Source organism: Prunus persica, chromosome G1, assembly GCF_000346465.2.
Source record: "Prunus persica cultivar Lovell chromosome G1, Prunus_persica_NCBIv2, whole genome shotgun sequence".
NCBI lineage: Eukaryota > Viridiplantae > Streptophyta > Magnoliopsida > Rosales > Rosaceae > Prunus > Prunus persica.
In genome coordinates, this window is record NC_034009.1 from 12,218,522 (window position 1) to 12,238,770 (window position 20,249).

The 20,249-nt window shown below is 38.9% G+C and overlaps 1 protein-coding gene and 1 pseudogene across 1 annotated transcript; both read right to left on the reverse strand.

Moving 5' to 3' along the window:
• Positions 7,261-8,678, reverse strand: LOC18792362 (annotated as a pseudogene).
• Positions 9,862-16,836, reverse strand: LOC18790567 (sugar carrier protein C). Its single transcript, XM_007224252.2, has 2 exons — positions 16,208-16,836; positions 9,862-11,119 (listed from the first exon to the last, which is right to left on the reverse strand). Exons 1-2 carry the CDS (start codon positions 16,834-16,836, stop codon positions 10,171-10,173), a joined length of 1,578 nt encoding a protein of 525 aa, XP_007224314.2. The 3' UTR covers positions 9,862-10,170.

The window sequence follows — 20,249 nt, forward strand, 5'->3', positions numbered from 1 at the left end:
GGAAACTATATTAATCAATGAAACCAATTTAGGTATTAAAAGAAACATTCGAAGTTAATTATGAAAAAGGATATTTTTACTTAAACCAAAATAAGGTCCAACTAGGAAAATAATCTCAAGAGATAAAATCTAATCTATTAAAAACATGATTAATATAAAAGCATTTGAGTACAAATAACTCTAACTAGAAATCCTATAATGAATGCATGATTATGTCATGATTTACTTGAAATCAAGTTCCTCATATCGATCAAGTCATACTTCGAAAATCCGGAATTGAATGTGTTGCGCCAAAACTTCCAGTAAAAGATATTCACACACTAATTTCCGACCTATGCTAGAGTTTAGAAAATGCTAATACAATTTTCATACTAACAGTGGGCCTTTATTGAGTTTCCTCTTCTTATATAATATATATTTTTTAAATGTATATATATAGGGTTTATGTTGATGTGAGTCTCCTAATTAATCAAAGAGATTTACTTCCTTGATTAATTAAGGGATTTACTTTCCTATTTTTGTATAAGTGATAAATCATTGTACAATTAGGAAATACTTTCCTAATTCTTTACAGTATCTAATTCCTTGTAAAGCACCCTGTAAACTCTTATATCTACCTCTTTATGGAGAAGAATAAATTTAATCTTATACATTCAAACCATATTCATATTTTAGCATGGTATCAGAGCTTGGTTCTCTTGTGACCCGTGCTTGCGTTCTTCTTGAAATTTTAGTGCTCTCCTCCCCTTTCAGGGGGGGGGGGGGGGAGTGAAAATGATTTGTTTATTGACGTATCCCCATTATCTTGACGTATTCCTATGAAGATACTGCATATCTCTTTACTCTGATGACCCATTCTCTTCAGGGGTGAAGGGGAGTGAAGAGAAGTTGTTTTGTCTCTAAACCCTTATCTCAAATTTCTCATATTCAAATCGAAAACCCTAAATCAAATTTCTCATATTTTTTTCCCCAAATCCAAATCCCTCAAATCTAAAGTCCTCAAATCCTCTTATCGAAATCCCTAAACACATACCCTCAAATCTTATACACATACCTCTTAAATCCAATTCCTACATCAAATTCATACATTAAATTCCTCACATCACTTTCCTTACCTTCCCATATCACATCTTACTTCCGCTACGATGTCAGGAACCCATACGATTCTCCATCTTATTGCAGACTCATAAAAGCATACGGTCAATCCTGCTGACCTGACTACCCAGACTCCTGCTTCTATTACCACCACCAAATGTTCTACTTTTCATACGTCCTCCGAGACCAGATATTGCATATGATGTGAGTGTGGTTAATCAGTTTATTTATGCATTCGCCCAATGTTTCTCATAGGAATGCAGTTGATCGGATCTTAATATACTTAAAGTCAACCCCTGGAAAAGGATTAATGTTCTAAAAAAATGGAGATCTTGAAGTTTTTGGATACACAGATGCTGATTGGGCTGGTTCCATTATAGATAGACGCTCTACTTCATGTTACTTTACATTCGTGGGAGGTAACCTAGTCACTTGGTGGAGTAAAAAGCAAAATGTGGTTTCTCGGTCTAGTGCAGAAGCAGAGTATCGAGGAATGGCTCACGAAGTTTGTGAATTATTGTGGATCAGAAGACTCACTTACCAAGTTGGGCATTAGTGACATATATGCATCAACTTGAGGAGGAGTGTTGACGTGAGTCTCTTAATTAATCAAAGAGATTTACTTCCTTGATTAATTAAGAGATTTACTTTTCTATTTTTATATAAGTGATAAATCATTGTACAATTAGGAGATACTTTCCTAATTCTTTACAGTATCTAATTCCTTGTAAAGCACCCTGTAAACTCTTATATATATATATATATATATATGTCCTTATGGAGAAGAATAAAGTTAACCTAATACATTCAAACCATATTCATATTTTAGCAGTTTATACAAATTGGGGGCGGGGCGCCTTGCCTGCTCGTGCCCAGAACCTCCCTTGTTCCTAATATGTCATTCCAAAATAACCATACGCTATCTTCCATTTGCTTAGATCCCCTCATTTAAATACTCACCCACATAGCAGCAATGTCCCAATAGTGACCCTATTTTCATTTTCTCAAAACTGAAATTAGGGCTCTTGTTGTCTTTGCCTCCTTGTGCTCCACTCCTCTAGCAAAGAAGAAGCAAACCCACAACGTAAGCAAAGAATTCCAATTTACTACATTTCTGTGAGACATTCAAATTGTTCTTGGCATTCACCAACGGGCAATATTTTCCATTCATATCAATGAAAGCACTGCATATATAGACATTAGAACACAAACCCAACTTTGTAACAACTGCGTGAATCTTAATATCCAAGTCCAAAGAAGCCGATGGATATGATTTTGTTAAGGGTTTGAGGGGTGGGTGAAGACCCTCCTCCCCTATTGCAACTGAGCCAACAACTCCAAACCAAAAGGCTTCTCTAGCTTCTGGATCAATGTCACAGTGGACATTTTGGAGGAGTGCAGCACGAGGAGGCAGAGAGAACGAGAGCCCTAATTCTAGTTTTGAGAAAATGAAAATAGAGTCACTATTGGGACATTAATGTTGGTGAGTCCTTACTTAGTTAGGATTTTGGTTCCTTATTTAGTTAGAATTTTGATTACTTACCAATTATTATTTATTCCTCTTGTAATAGAGATTTATTTCCTATTTTATTTAGGGTTAACATATCTTTGTACTTGTATAAATACCTTCATATTGGAGAAGAATAATAATATGAGCATAATTGAATATTTTTCATATTTTATTTGACTATTAATGCTGCTATGTGGGTGGGTATTTAAATGAGGGGCATCTAAGCAAATAAGAGATAGTGTATGGTCATTTCGGAATGACATATTAGGAAGTGGCTATTACAAAATGAAAGATTTAATCGTTTTATTAGTCCCTAAACTTAGACCTGACTTGCATTTGAGTCCCTCAATTTTCAAAATCGTTCTCGTAGTCTTTCAACTTCACTTTCGTTAGGACAAATGGTCATGCCATCAATTTTGTTAATTTTTTCTGTTAAATGTAGGGGCAAAATGGTATTATTATATTAAAATAATAATAATAAAAAAATCATATCTTTAAAATAACAATAAAAGAAAATCAAATAAAAAACCCAAAAAAAAAATTTTCAAGTTTTGGGGGGGGTGTAGAAATCGGGATAGAGGGAGAGGAGAGAGAGAGTTTAATTTTAATTTTTTATTCATATTTTAATCAATTTAATACAAAAATACCATTTTTCCCTGCATTTAACAGAAAAGTTAACAAAATTGACCGCGAGACCATTTGTCCTAACGAAAGTGAAGTTGATGGACCATAGGAACGATTTTGGAAATTGGGGGATTCAAATGCAAATCGGGTCTAAGTTCAGGGACTAATAAAACGATTATCCCCAAAATGAAAATATTTTTGCTCACAACTTTAACTCAATGTGTACCATCACCACCATCCTCAACACTTGACACGTGTTCATAGGCATAACCATAGTTAATTTTTGCTTTGTATTTATGAAATCATGGTTATGCCTATGAACATGTGTCGAGTGTTGAGGATGGTGGTAAGGGTATACCTTGAGTTAAAATGGTGAGCAAAAATGCTCCTATTACAAAATAAGTGTTTTACAAAAGGGCTATTTTAGCCCAAAACTCCTTTTTTAGGAATTACTTCCCTCCTTCATCTGTAAGTATAAACTTCTACATTCATGTCAATGACAGTATGATATGTGTGTAGAAGTTTTTCTTGTTGTGTTTTTTATGAATTATTTTTGCACACTATTTATTTAGTATGTGTATGTAAAAACACATTAATTTTCAAGAAGCCAACACAAGGGGAAGATGATTATTGATGGAGATCTCATAAGGGATATTGGTCTATGGATAAGGGGTTTTTATTTTATTTTATTTATTTATAAATTTGGGGCGCGACAAAATTATTTAATCTCACTTAGAGCAATTCCACTAATTTATCATGGCAAAGGATGAGGTGTGTTTTCACCCATTGCCATGGCAAATGGCAAATACTATTCTTTTTTATTTTTTATTTTTATTTTTTTACCTAAACAATTAATATGGAGAAGATTTTCAAATAAAATTTTTGGTTCCCACATGTCAATATTTATTATAAAATTCATATATCATAATTCGAATGAATTTTTCTGATAAAATTTTCGGATAAGATTCTCAGTTGCCACGTGTCGATATTTATTATAAAATACAAATCTCAAATTTCAGATAAGATTTTAGGATAAGATTCTCGGGTGTCACGTGTCGATATTTATTATAAAATACAAATCTCATATTTCAAATAAGATTTTCACCCTCTAAAATCGCGCCACGTGTCATCTCTATCTTCTAAATCTCTCTATAAAACCAGAGGCTCAACTCATACCTCTCACACTATATTTTATCTATCCTTTCATTTCTAATATTTTAAATTTCATAGTCCACTCTCAATATCAGACATGAGGAGATGCTTGGAGAGGCAAGAGCGAGAAATTAAAGAAAGAAGGCATAGACGAGCTGAAGAAAAAAAGGGAGGAGCAAGAAGAGGATGAATAAGTTGCCATGGCAGTGAGTATGCTCGATCTATCAAGGCAAGGCCACCACCGTGATTCCCAATTCTCATGTCTAACTCAATTCTCATGGTGCCGTTCATAGCAATTTGCTCCAAATTTTTTGCAATATCATTGGTGGAAGTACTCCCTCTCTTGGCCTTCGCCGCCTTTCTCCTAATAGGCCTTGGCTCATTTTGGATTGGTGAGTCTTAACTCATCGGGGAATCCAAAGGTGAATTCGATGTCGTTGAATCATGGAGCGGCATCTCATTCAACACAACGGTCAGACCAGTGGGAATAATTTTGAATCTCGAACAATTTTTCACCACCTCCCAACATTGTTGATGATTGAAAGATTTTCTGCCTTACCCAATGACACCAAACCACATTTGTGCTTGCATAATCTATTAAAAAAAATATTAGAAATGCAAGAAACATTTAAAAAATTAGGACATTAAATTTAATAAAACAAAAATTACAAATAATTTACCTCATTGCCAAGATTTTCTCCGCTTCGATGGTTGTCCCTCGCTTTTGCCAAAGCATCTCTCTATTTCCCCAACTCTTTATTCAAAATTTTTCACCTACTAGCCAAGGTCATTTCTGTACGAGCCGAACCCAATCTTTCACAAAATCCGACATGATTTTTTCTCCACATATGAGAGAAATTCATCTCATTGTCTATGATCAGACAATAACCAACTTGGACCCAACACTCACACAACAGAACATCTTCCATGGTTGTCCACGCCCTTTGGCTTTGATGGAAGATGCCATAAGATGGTGAATAAAAATGAAAATTGAAAGTGAAGAAAATTTTGTGTAGAAAGTGAATAATATTAAAAGGAGAAGAAAATATACGAGGATTTGGTGTTGAAAGCGAAGAATATTGGTAGGTATTTATAGAAAAAAAAAATTCCAGAATTTTTTCGTAATTTTTTAAAAATATATGAAAAAAAAATTTCATATTTTTTTAACAAAAAAAAGAACAGCCATTGGATTGGAGGACAAAAACAATTAGAGAACCCAGAACGAGACACGTGGCTTGTAGCCGTTGGCGGTAATCAAGGCTGACGCCAGCCTGGCGTTAGCGCCCGGGTTTGAAATTTTTTTACCATTGGTGCGTGCATTGCAAGCACCAACGGTAAAAAAATTTAAACTTCTTGGCGTTAGCCATGACGTTAGCAGCCCTGAAGCTAGAGCACGGGCTCCTTTTGTCTTTGGGCTAGACCGGTTTCGTGGGACCCAGCTGCTGCCCGGTCAGCTTAAGCCTGTTGGAAGCCGAAATGGGGCTTGGGCCTCCTCCTGCCCTGGCAAGGGCTGCACGGTGGAAGTGGTCTTATGAGGTGTCTTTAAGGGTTTATTCCTGACTTGGAATGAGGGTATCCGAAGAATTAAAGTGAAATGTGACTCTATAGCTGTTGTTTCCTTGATTAAAGGTGAGAGTATGACTAGTCATCCGCTATTCATTCTCATTCATAGATGCAAAGAACTACTAACGCGAGATTGAGATTATACCATTTCTCATGTTTTTAGAAGGCATAATTAGCTAGGGTTCGTCAATGGGTTGGGTAAGGTTTTTATTTTATTTTTCGGGTTGGGCTGAGGTTTCAAAGGGTGATCAATATGAATATTTAAAAGATATTGACGTTCATATTTTTGAAATCCAATGTAAAAAGTGAGCAAACAAGGGTGCCCCTCAAATAACCTTATTTAAGGGATACACACACACACACACACTATATTGACATTAGGGTTCGAACTTGAGACCACCAGTCTGCAAGTCAACACTCTTTTTTATTAAGTTAGACTCTGCTGGAATATATATGCTTATACATATCAAGGCATTAATCAATTTTTAAGTTAATATGATGCTATATACTCATTTTGGCCTCCTCCACAATCTATCTCAAAGATATTAACCATTTACTTTATGATTCTTCATTGAAAGATCATTGTCAAAATTCACTTGAATCGGAGAATACTTGGCTATCTAATTATGCAAAATAAATGGATGAACACAACGTTTTCAATAAACAAGGAAATGTTCACTATAATAATTAAATAGCTAAATGATTTTCTATTCAGATGACATTTTACAAGGACGAATTTTGAATTAGATCCTAAAAATTAAAGGAGTTGGATTATTAAATTACATTGTCCAATAAGCCAAAACAAATGGTTAGCGGTAGTGTGTTAACGTTGATGTATAATCAATTTGAGACTGACTTCAATCGAAAATTTGACACAGTCTAACCTATCCACTTGCAAGAAAATACTTCTCTAATTACACATCAACCAACAAAACATCGACGGGGCCTTACGCTCTCCACGCATCCCATTCACCAACAATCCAATAATACAGAACGGGTCTTATACCCTCAACCCTTCATAATATATCGTAGCAAAAAATAAGACAGATATAAATGAAAGATTATAAAGACACCTCAAAGTTTTTATTAAAAAATTTAAAAGACCTTTTCTAAAACCCGATAGTAATAGAATTCATTTCAAAATTACATAAACTGATAATAATATAGAGATTATGCCATTGATTAATAAAGAAAAGAAGTCCTATATATATATATATATATTTGTTAGATGGGTTTACCAAACTTCTATAAATGTTGTAAATCTTTTTAAAATGTAATAATATATAAAATTATTTATGATATTGAGTCATGACAAAAAAAAAAAATTATAGTATTTTCATATTAGATTATGTGAGGGCTCTAATTTAAATTTTACACAGGATTCTCAAAATCTCACGACCAATCCTGATAGTTCTATATATTGAATTGAAAAGCAGCCGTCAACAATGAATTCAACACATGGGCAAATTCACATTTCTACTAAACAAGAAAAGAAGCCAAGCGTTCTAACATAATCTTGACATTCTCAGTCTCAGCCTCACTCAAGATGTGAAAAGCATGTTCCTCTCCTTCCACTTCAAACACCTCCGCCTCTCCTCTCCACCCACTTTCCTTCACCAAATCATAATACCAACACCTCGATCACTCAACTCATCCTTGCTAGAAACACACACGAGCATTCGAGGGCACCCGAGTCCAGCCAGGCTTGGTGCACCCGCCCCCACCGGATTGACCATCGGATTATCAATCCCTCCAGGAGCTGATGGGTACAAAAATTTCCAAACTTTACAAGGCAGCCACTTCTCAAAGTCTTCAACTTTAGGCTCTGACCCAATTGGCTTGGATCCCAAGAAATAAAGATGTGACATAAATGCCCCTAGAATTTTCACATCCCCACACAGTCTCTCAACCCCTGCCTTCATGGCTACATTATGGGACAATGTTACCACCTGCACTGTCACCACCTATGTACAATTTATCAAAATTGCCATAATTGACCAGCCATGGCTCTTTCTTAGTATTGTTAGCATCTAATTCTTTGTGGGTTCTGTGAGAAGAGACCCATTGAAGAGCATCCCAGCAATCTTGATAACAATTGGGAAGTGGGTTTTCTGGGGCAAGCCTGTACTCAACGGAGACGGCGAGGACTTGGGCTTGTGAGACCAACCGGTTGAGGAGACGGTGGTGGTCAGATGAGAAGGCGGATTCAAAGCAAAACCCACCACCGTGGAAGTAAACCAAGATGGGGAGAAGGTGTTGGGGTTTTTGGTATATTTGGTTTTGAGGGAGGAAGAGGCGAGCTGAGATAGTGGGGTTGTGTGAGATGGTGATGTCTTTGGAGGAGACGTTGGTTTGTGGGTCATGAGGACATGGGGGCACATAAGGAGAGCCCCAGAGGCGTTCCACTGTGCCATCTTTGTAGACTCTGATGAGGGGAAGGAGCTCTGAGGCTATTTCTTTTTTGGTGGTTGAAGTGGAAGCCATTAGACTTAGAGAGAGGAGATATAGAGGGAGGGAGGAGTATAATATTTGAAGTGAGAAGCTTCAAGGACTAATGGTGTGGGAGAGGTGTGCGGTGGAGGTGGCTATTAATGGATGAGAGTTTTCCAATTGTTTCATTAGAAAAATGGTAAAGAGATCGAGAAGCTCAAGTTAGACAGCTATGCAGCCAAAGAAGCCGCCATATGTCTTTAGCCCGGGCAAACTACGGCGCCAATGGCCCCTCAAAATACTTGTTTTTTTGGGTCAATATAATGCAAAACTTCTTCTTATGGGAAGGGAAGTAATATATATGAACGATTTTGAATATGATATTCGTTAATCATGTTGTGAACAAAGAGGTGCATTCTTTTAGTATAATACTAGCAGCTCTCACCGCAGAACACACTAGCAAGGACGAAAGGGAATTTAAGCAGCACAAAACACACTAGCAGTTCAGTAAATTGCTATATGAGGACCAAAAGTATAATAACTCAACCTTTACTTTTGGGGTTCCAAGCCAATTGGATCAGGGCCCAAAGGTGAAGACTTTGAGAAGACTCTGGGTTTTAAACTTTGGAACTTTGTTTATCCATCAGCTCCTGGAGGGCTTGATAATCCAATGATCAATCCAGTTGGTGAGGGTGCACCAAGCATGGCTGGGCTTGGGTGCTCTCCGCTCCTTGTTTGTGTTGCAGGCAAGGATGAGCTGAGGGAACGAGGTGTTTGGTGTTTTGATTTGGTGAGGGAAAGTGGGTGGAGAGAAGAAGTGGAGCTATTTGAAGTGGAAGGAGAGGACCATTGCTTTCATATCTGGAGTGAGATTGAGACTGATAATGTTAAGAAAATGATCAAACGCTTGGCTTCTTTTCTTGTTTAGTTTTGTTATCATGCTAGTTTGCTCATGTGTTGACTGTTGAACTCTGCTTTTGGGATTTTCCTTCTTGTCATTTTCTTTTTTGATAATGGAAAAACCAGAATAAATATGAGAAAATAAAGATGGGAGCACTGCTACACTAATCAAATTTACTTCCCACATTTTGTTCACCAGTTTTTACTTTGGATAACTCACAATACCATAGGTGCACAAAAACAACTACAGAACATGTCAAACAAGGTTTGAGCAACGAAAACACATATATGAAGGGGAAATCCATCAGTTAGGAATTACCTGATGGATTTATAAAGGGTTTAGAGTTTAGGTTAGTATTCGGTGCGGAACCTCGTAGGACTGCAGTGTCCAAGCTTGCAAGAAAGAATGCTCACACAAGTATGCCAGAGGCTATGGATCCTGCATAACAGCAGAGCCTCCTCACAAAGCTTGCTTGTGCACCTATGATTGCCCGAGCCCTCCTCCATCGCCCTAGCAACCTATAACATACATACGTGTATATGGGATGGGATAATTTTTGCATTAAATTGCGACAGCTCTTTTCCTCTTTTTTATGCAGGAGCCATTTCCTCCGATTCAGCTCAAAACAATCTTAATAAACCTAATGCCCCCTGCCTCTTGTTTTTTTTTTTTTTGGTCGGATTGGATTAAGCTTATTTATTTTAAAATTGATTTATCTTCAAATTGTCAATTGCGCCCTCGATGCCCAAACTTAAATAAGGCTTATGCATGTGTAAAAATAAAATAAAATAAATAAATAATATTATATCCAACAAAATTTTCCAGACCTAAATTAAACCTAAAAAGTTGACAAAAATTTATAAAATATAGAGAAAATCTAAAACAAAAACAAACTTCAGGCACTTTGTCCTCCCTTGCCCTTGCCCATGGCAATGCCTTCATCTTTAACGACATACTTCCGCCAATATGGATGATTCTCCCACACAGTGTGCATTTCTTCAATCGGAACTCCTTTCGTTTCGGGCAACAATTTGTAGATGAAAATGCTCATCACCACCACACAGACTGAGAAGAAGAAGAACAAGCCAAACTTCATGTAGCAGAGCATGGCTGTGAAGACTTGGGCTATGGCAAAGGTGAAGATCATGTTGACGGAGACATTGATAGCCTGAGCAGCAGACCTTACTTCAAGTGGGAAAATTTCACTGGGCACCAACCATCCTAGAGGCCCCCAAGACCAGGCAAATCCAGCAACATAAACACAGATTAAGAGCACCAAGGGAACTGCAAACCCTAGTGTCAACTTTCCAGGGTTGCCGCTGACCCCAAATTTAACAGCCATAGCAATTCCAACACCCACCTGCATGAGGAGCATTTGGCAACCACCCTGTAAGAAAAGCTTCCTCCTTCCAACCTTATCAACAGTGAGGATTGAGACAAATGTAGCTAAAGCATTAACGAGATTGGTGATGACAGCTGACATGAGAGAAGCACTGCTTCCAAACCCCATTGTTTTGAACAAGACAGGAGCGTAAAACGTGATCACGTTCATGCCGGTGAGTTGCTGGAAGGCAGGGATGCCGATTGCAAACACAAGCTGGGGTCTATATTTCCTGCTCAACAAGCTCACCCATGGGTGTTTTACCAACTTGGATGCTTCACTGGCCGCAACTAGGTCATTAAACTCTTCATCAACATTAGGAACTCCTCTGAGCTCAAGAAGCTGAGCTTTGGCTTCCTCATGCTTGCCACGCTCGACTAAGGAGTTTGGTGTATCAGGTAAAAACAATGCTCCAACTATGATTATAATGGCAGGGACCGCAGTGTCAATGAGCTGTACATTCCTAATTAGTCTAAGTCAACTATTTGATTATGCAAGATTATAGGAACATAATTACTTTCCTAGAATAGTTTCCTAGGCTCTGTATATATAACCTTCCTATTTGTTATATATTAAGTAGAATGAAGTATTATTTTTTACCAATCTGATATGGTATCAGAGCAGTCAATCTTGACTGTCTCTTGCCCTAACCCTAATCGCTTCCGCAGCAACAGCCGTCATACAGACCCAGCACCAGCCCATATTCCATCTCAAATCACCGTTTTGCAATATTCCATCTATTACACAGCACCAGCACCAGCACCAAAAGCAATATTCCATCTCACAAACCCAGCACCAATACCACCCATATTCCATCTTACAAACCCATTCAAACCTTTCCTCTAGTCAAATCACGTTTTGCAATATTGCAAATCACTTTCCACTCACAGACCCATTCAAACCGTTCCCATTGTTCTTTTTTTTTCCCTTTCAACCCAATATTTCTTATTGCAAAACAGTTTGTCTTATTGCCTTTGTCCACCGTGCACTTGCTTTTCCTCAACTTGATATTTTTTTTTTTTGTCCTTTTTTCATTGGGTGTCAGCCAATATCATGGCCAACGATGATGGGTCAGCAAACACCAATCAATCCTTGGTGTCGGGAGGCTCCAAAACTACCACACAAATCGTCACTTTGCAGAGTGACACCTCCAACTTCTCCGCAGGAATCAAACTGGATGAGAATAATTATTCTCTATGGCATCAAATCATAGAGATGAAGATAGCTGGGCGAGAAAAACATGGCCACTTGACCGGTGATATTGCCCAACCTGCAGACACAGATCCCACATTTAATAAATGGCGTGCATCGGATTGCCAAGTCAAAAGTTGGTTGTTCGACGCCATGCAACCTAATCAGATTAAACGATTTATTCGTTATGACACAGCAAAGCAAGTCTGGGCTGCAATCAAGCAAACCTATTCAGATGGTGCTGATGAAGCCAAGATTTATGACCTTCACAGACGGTCATTCATAATGAAGCAAGCTGGCGCATCAGTTGCCAAATATTACAGTGAGCTCATTGAGATTTTTCAGGAGCTTGATCAATTAAGTCCAAGCACCATGGAGCATCCGAAAGACATTGAGACTAGACGCAAAGAGGTTGATCGTCTCCGAGTTTATATATTTCTTGCAGGTTTGGACAATAATTTCGATCAAATCCGAGGAGAGATTTTGCGGATGGAGCCAAAACCCGAACTGGAGGCCGCATATGCACATATTAAAAGAGAGAGTAACCGACAGGGAACCATGTCTGAAGTTGGTGTAACCTCCGAAGCCACAGCCTTGGCTACTGCAAGGTCCAAACAATCTCGGCCGAACAACTATAGTGTCGACCCTACTCGTAACCGGCCTCCAATGAAGTGTACCAAATGTGGTTTAGATAACCACACCATTAAGGGCTGTTATGAGATCATTGGTTATCCAGAAGGATGGGTCCACAAAGCGCGGAAAAAGGATTCTACCAGAGCCTCATTTGCATTCGCTCCGTCATCCGAGGAGACTGCATCAGAACCTCCATCAGGTACATATGGCTCCAAGGCCTTGGCCACCTCAGGTACCTCTTGCACATCTTCACTTACTTGTAATAGATCATGGATTATTGACACTGGCGCCACTGATCACATGACATCTAGTTTTACTGGGTTGCACTCTACCAAACCATCAAGCCAAACACATATTACCAGTGCCAATGGAACCACCTCCCAAGTTATGGGAGAAGGGTCTTTATCTCTTACATCTTCATTAAGTCTTGATCATGTCTTAGTTGTCCCTTCACTCGACTATGACTTGTTATCTGTTCCTCAAATCATTGATTCCCTTAATTGTACCGTGTGTTTTTGGCCATTGTATTGTCTATTTCAGGATCTTCTCACCAGGACCGTGATTGGATGTGGTACTAGGAGGGGAAAGTTGTATTATCTGGACTTGACAGAAGACAGCAGTACAAGATTGAGTCAGACACATCATGTGAGAGGAGATGAGTCTATCAGGATGAAGAAAATTTGGCTATGGCATAGACGATTAGGTCATGCTTCTTTTGGTTATCTGAAACTTTTATTTCCAGATTTGTTTTCCCAGTTTGCTGAATCAGACTTTCATTGTGAAACTTGCATTTTGGCCAAAAGTCATCGTATTTCTTACCCATTAAGATTGAATAAAAGTTCTTTGCCTTTCATGATTGTCCATTCTGATGTTTGGGGACCATCACGAGTTCCCACTATTAGCGGTTTTAAGTGGTTTATGACATTTATTGATGATTGCACCCGGATGACCTGGGTTTTTCCCTTAAAGCAGAAAAGTGATGTCACCGCCAAATTCAAGTTATTTTATCAATATGTTGCTACTCAATTTGACAAGAAAATCACTACGCTTCGGTCTGACAATGGAGGAGAGTACGTCAACCATGACCTACATAATTTTTTAAGTCAACATGGAATTGTTCATCAAACCACATGTGCCTATACACCACAACAGAATGGCGTCGCAGAGCGTAAGAATCGTCATCTCTTGGAGGTTGTTCGTGCCTCTTTATTTGAGGCCCGTATGCCTCATCATTTTTGGGGGGAGGCTCTTTGTTCTGCTGCTTACCTCATTAATAGAACACCATCTAGCACTCTTCAGTATCAAACTCCATTTCAGACATTGACCACTCTCCTCACCATGCCATCCACACCAAATCTCGAACCACGTGTCTTTGGTTGTGTTGCTTATGTTCAGGTGTATCCACATCAGCGTGGCAAGCTTGATCCGTGTGCACTGCGTTGTGTCTTTGTGGGTTATGCTGACACTCAGAAGGGCTATAAGTGTTTCCATCCTCCTACTCAGACCATGCATGTTACCGCCGATGTGACTTTCCACGAGAGTGAGTTCTATTACTCAGGGGGAGTTTCTGAGCATCCTCTGCAGGGGGAGAGCTCTATCTTTGCAGAAGATACTCAGAGCATCCAAATTCAACAAACTGTTTTAGAGCAGTCAGTGTCCGAGCAACCAGCTACAGTAGTACAACAAGATCAAGAGTTACTGGAAACTCCATATGATGGTTCAGATAATTTCCCTCCTACTACAGTACCATCACCAATCATCCAATCAGGTCCTGAAGATTCCGCGCAGGTAACTGAGCATTTAAACTCCAACTTAAGCACTTTACATGAGTCGAGTCATACAGGAAACACAGGTTATCAGTTACCTATTCGTACCACTAGAGGGATTCCTAGACAACAGTATGACCCGGACCCAAAAACAAAAGTTAAATACCCTATTGCTAATCATGTGTCCCTACATAGGTTGTCTCCGTCATGTGCATCATTTGTATGTCAATTATCCACTGTATCTATTCCAAGTAATGTGCAGGAAGCTCTGAAAGATCCCAAGTGGACTCAAGCGATGAATGATGAAATGGAGGCCCTCCAGAAGAATTCCACTTGGAAGATGACTATCCTTCCCAAAGGGAAGAGAACAGTGGGTTGTAGATGGATATATACAGTAAAGTTCAAGGCAGATGGCACCATTGAACGATACAAAGCAAGACTGGTGGCGAAAGGTTATACTCAGACTTATGGGATTGACTATGGGGAGACATTTGCCCCTGTAGCCAAGATAAACACAATTCGGGTACTTCTTTCTCTGGCAGCAAACCTAAACTGGCCATTACACCAGTTTGATGTCAAAAATGCCTTCCTGCATGGCGACCTAGAAGAAGAAGTCTATATGGATTCCCCTCCAGGATGCAAGATGGGGCCCAATACTAGCAACATGGTGTGTAAACTGAGAAAGTCTCTTTATGGCTTGAAGCAGTCACCCAGAGCATGGTTTGGAAAGTTCAGCAAATCAATGAAGGATTTTGGATACAAGCAAAGTAACTCAGATCATACTCTTTTCCTGAAACATAAGAAAGGTAAAGTCACTGCCCTTATTGTATATGTTGATGACATGGTAGTTACCGGGAATGACCCAATAGAAAAGGCAGCATTGCAGCACCACTTGGCAAGTGAGTTTGAAATGAAAGATCTTGGTGCTCTGAAGTATTTCCTAGGCATCGAAGTGGCTCGTTCAGAACAAGGAATATTTCTATCACAACGGAAATATATCCTTGACATTTTGACTGACACTGGAATGTTAGCCAGCAAACCAGCAGATACGCCAATGGAGTTGAATCATCAGCTTGGTGAATATCCTGATCAAGTACCCACCAACAAAGAAAGATATCAACGCCTTGTGGGTAAGTTAATCTATCTAGGACACACTAGACCTGATATAGCATATGCTGTAAGTGTGGTGAGTCAGTTCATGCATGCACCAAGTGAAGCCCACATGGATGCGGTAAACCGAATTTTGAGATACTTGAAGTCATCTCCTGGAAGAGGATTGATGTTCGCACGACATGGTCATCTAGATGTTGAGGGTCACACTGATGCAGACTGGGCGGGCTCTGTTACTGACAGGCGATCTACGTCGGGATACTTTACCTTTGTAGGAGGCAATCTAGTATCTTGGCGAAGTAAAAAACAGAAAGTAGTGTCAAGATCAAGTGCTGAAGCAGAATATCGAGGTATGGCACACGGAGTATGTGAGCTACTCTGGATAAGGAATTTGTTGGAGGAATTGGGGTTCAAACCTAAACATGCCATGCAACTGAATTGTGACAACAAAGCTGCAATAGACATTGCACATAATCCAGTGCAACATGATAGAACCAAGCATGTTGAAGTTGACAGACATTTCATCAAGGAGAAGCTCGAGGCAAAGATCATTAAGGTATCATTTGTTAAATCCGAAGATCAACTTGCAGATGTCCTTACCAAAGCAGTCACAGGCAGGGTATTTCACAGCTCACTTAGCAAGTTGGGCATTGATGACATATATGCTCCAACTTGAGGGGGAGTGTCAATGAGCTGTACATTCCTAATTAGTCTAAGTCAACTATTTGATTATGCAAGATTATAGGAACATAATTACTTTCCTAGAATAGTTTCCTAGGCTCTGTATATATAACCTTCCTATTTGTTATATATTAAGTAGAATGAAGTATTATTTTTTACCAATCTGATACGCAGCACCTCCCAAACTCAAACGCCACCCCCCACCGCCTTTGATCTCCGCAAAGAAATAGTTAAGCACACCAGCAGCAAGGATTCCAATTGTGATCGACAATTGGAACATCATGTTGAGAGCACCACGGTATTTAGATGGGGCTGTTTCAGAGACATAGATCGGCACAGACTGATTGGCACATCCAATACCAAAACCAAGAAGTAGACGACCAACATAAAGCATCCAAACAGCATTAGCAAAGGCATTGACCAGGGCACCAGCCAAGAAAAGGACTCCACCCAAGATCATTGTGAGCCGGCGACCACACACTCTGGTTATAGTTGATGCAAAAATGCATGCAACCAGAGCAGCCAAATATAGCGAAGATGTGAAAAGTGTAAGTGTCTGGCTGTTGAATTTGCAGTACTGATCGTCGGAAGGCTTGATTGAAGACTCTTTCTGGTAAACCGCTGGAAAGAACTGTTTCAAGAAAGAGTCCATCGATGTCACACCGCCTGAAACTCCAAGGTCGTACCCAAAAATCAGACCACCGGTAGCCGCAACAATACATGTTATAAGAACCCTAGCTGTGAGTTTACCGGGGTGTTGTTTTCCACCACTCGATGGAGCTATATCGCCCCCAGCCATTGTTACCTTATTCTAACTCTTTCTCTCTTTCACTCAAAGATCAATCTAAAGAAAGCTAAGAAAACTACTTGAAGCAATAAAAATTGAACAAGAGAAAACAACTTGGAAGGATCGATGGAATTAAGCGTGCAAAATTAGGTGGGTTTGATGAGATATTTATAGTGCAAAACCTCCTATGCCTAGCAGGATTACTAGTACTTGTTAGATAATGAGAGTCTATATTTGGCTACTACATTTTTATATCTAATTGTGTATCACTTCTCTAATAGAAGTGGGACCCACCTGTAATCTTGTCCCTATTTGTAAATCTAATAAAATCCTAATAGCTTTTGATATCCAGATGAAGTTTAACTTAAAATTGGATTTTGGGTTTTTATTTAAACATAATAAGATTATATCTGTTGTTATTGAGCAAGTTCAGGTCAAATTTTAATCTTATCCGCATTATACAAAAACAGTTTAGTTTTCTTTTTCTTATTATTTACACCATTGGATAATTTTGTTTTCATTACATTTTGCTGGAGGAGTAAATGCGATAACCCTTCCCAATCCAAACACTAAAATCCGAACAAGACAAAACAGATTTAATTAAGCTAAACCTAATATTGCTGTTGGCCTATATGATACATTCATGAAAGGAGATGGACTCTCATCCTCAGTTTCCTTAACTTAGGTCTTTTTGTTTTATTTTCTTTTTTGAAGTCAACGATATAACATTTTCAACTCGAAGAAGAACAATCCTAAAAATCGGGTTGTTGTTGATTAACTAGGGTTTATCAAATTGTCCTTGAATTATAAACGGATTTATTTATTATTTTTTTAAGAAAGAAGATGTCATTCATTTTAAGGACCCGCCTCGAATTTTCTCAAAATCCGAGACGAACCCTTTGGAATTCCTGACATCACTCCGATGTCAGACCCAATCACTAAAGACCGAGACTTCCTGCCGAAATTTAGGCAGAGTCTCCCCTATAAATTAGAGATTTCCCAAAATTTATACCTGCATGAAAACGCATTTAATATTCCCAACTGGCAGCATGCACAATATAATTCATGCAATTCACACAAATGGCCTTCGGCCTTCCAATGATTCTTAAACGATTATCAAACAATTTAAATACCAAATATGACTAATATTTAGTCTGCGGCTGCACCCAATAACCTTAGGCTACCTACGTACCCTCCTTGAGGGATCAAGCCACACGTAGTTCTTCCCTAAAACCCAATTCCACACATCGGTGATACCTTATTTCAGTTCTTTGTATTTCATATAATCTCCCCATACGCCGGTACAACCAACGCCACGTATGGGGCCTGTCAACACGCTGGATAACCTACGCCACGTGCGACCATGCCATACTATCATTATATCTCCCCATACGCCGGTACAACCAACGCCACGTATGGGGTCTGTCTCAACGCCGGATAACCTACGCCACGTGAGACCTGCACATCATATCACAAATCTCCCCATACGCCGGTACAACCAACGCCACGTATGGGGTCTGTCGACACGCCGGATAACCTACGCCACGTGCGACCTCAACACAGTATCACAATATCTCCCCATACGCCGGTACAACCAACGCCACGTATGGGGCCTGTCTCAACGCCGGATAACCTACGCCACGTGAGACCTGAACATCATATTGCAAATCTCCCCATACGCCGGTACAACCAACACCACGTATGAGGTCTGTCCCAACGCCGGATAACCTACGCCACGCGGGACCTAACTTTCACTTGGTGGTGCTTGTAGTGAATCCAACATCCGAGGAGGTACCTAAAGTAGTGCGTATAGCACTCCAAACTGACACTCTAGACTTTGTTGTACCCTTGTACAACCATATATAATTATAGTTATATAAATTAATTCTTATATTGTGTAACCCTCCACAATCATCTAACACTCGATAATCCCCCCTAGAAAGGTGAGATTACTCCGGGAGACTCACGGTCAACCAATGGTCAAACTACTCTAACCCTGGTCAACCGGACCTGCGGAACCCACGACCTCCAATTTCCGATCCGAAAGTCCCTATGGGTTCTCACTACTACAAAAAAGCAAAAAGACGACGGTAAATCACCGTCGTGTATTCGGTTTTTCAATGGTCGTGGAATCCACCGTCATCTTTTCCCTCATAAACCACGACGCTAAATCATCGTCGTTGTTACAATATACAACGTCATCAACAAATACAAAACGACGTCTTTGAACTGCAAAAGATCTAAAAAAGCAGTCGAGGATGAGAATAGACGACCAACTCTCTAAACAAACCGTCGTTAAAAAGGAAAAATATGACACATATTAACAGAACAAGGCCGCAAGATAGACATACAACGACGAAAATTAAAATAAAACGCCGTTAAATATCATTTTCACGACAATAAAAAATATGACGTCTTTAAATACATTAGAAGACAACGTTATTTATACCTACTACGTCGCCTATATAAAAAGAGCCGTAGTAAAATAAATTTTCCACTTCGATTTTTCTATGAAAGATGACGTGGAAATAGTTGTCAGTGTCATTATTTACGACGTATGTATTTATAGAGTAGACGTTGAACAACGAAACAACGTCGGTTACAAATATATGAGAGTCGTATTACAAAATTTATACGTCCTATTTTCAGAAACAAACAACGACGATAAATATTAGACGTTGTTAAATACAACAACGTCGAAAATAAATAAAAACAGACGTGTTTAGTCTGCTAAAGTTCTAAAAAATAGTCGAGGATGAGAATAGACGACCAACTCAAACAAATCACCGTCGTTAAAAAGGAAAAATATGACACATATTAAAAGAACAAGGCCGCAAGATAGACATACAACGACGACAACTAAAACACTACGCCGTTAAATATAATTTTCACGACAAGAAAAAATATGACGTCTTTAAATACATGAGAAGACGACGTTATTGAAATCTACTACGTCTCTTATTTAAAAACAACCGTCGTGAAATAAATTTTCCACTTCGATTTTTCTAAAAAAGATGACGTGGAAATAGTTTTCAGTGTCATTATTTACGACGTATGTATTTATATAGTTGACGTTGAATGCGAAACAACGTCGGTGGCATTTATATTGTCGACGTTGTATTTATATGTATTCATTACTCACGACGCACTTATTAATATAGACGACGTTGAACTTCTAAACAACGTCGGTTCCAAATAAATAAGAGCCGTATTACAGAACATATAGACGGCGTTGATTATGATGAGAGCCGTATTACAAATAACGTCGTTTAATTGATATTAGACGGCGGTTATAATGAATTACCGTCGGAATTCATTTCGTTCCTCTTCGTTTATAAAAGAACTTGCAACGTGGAAAATGTATGATTACGTCGTATTTTTTAACGTTCAGATTATATATCTCATTTTTTAGACGTCGGTATTAT

Coding starts and splice junctions, on each gene's coding strand:
- LOC18790567 (XM_007224252.2), bottom strand. CDS start 16,836: ATGGCTGGGGGCGATATAGCTCCATCGAGTGGTGGAAAACAACACCCC. Junction 11,120..16,207: donor TTGAGTTTGGGAGGTGCTGC/GTATCAGATTGG, acceptor TAGACTAATTAG/GAATGTACAGCTCATTGACA.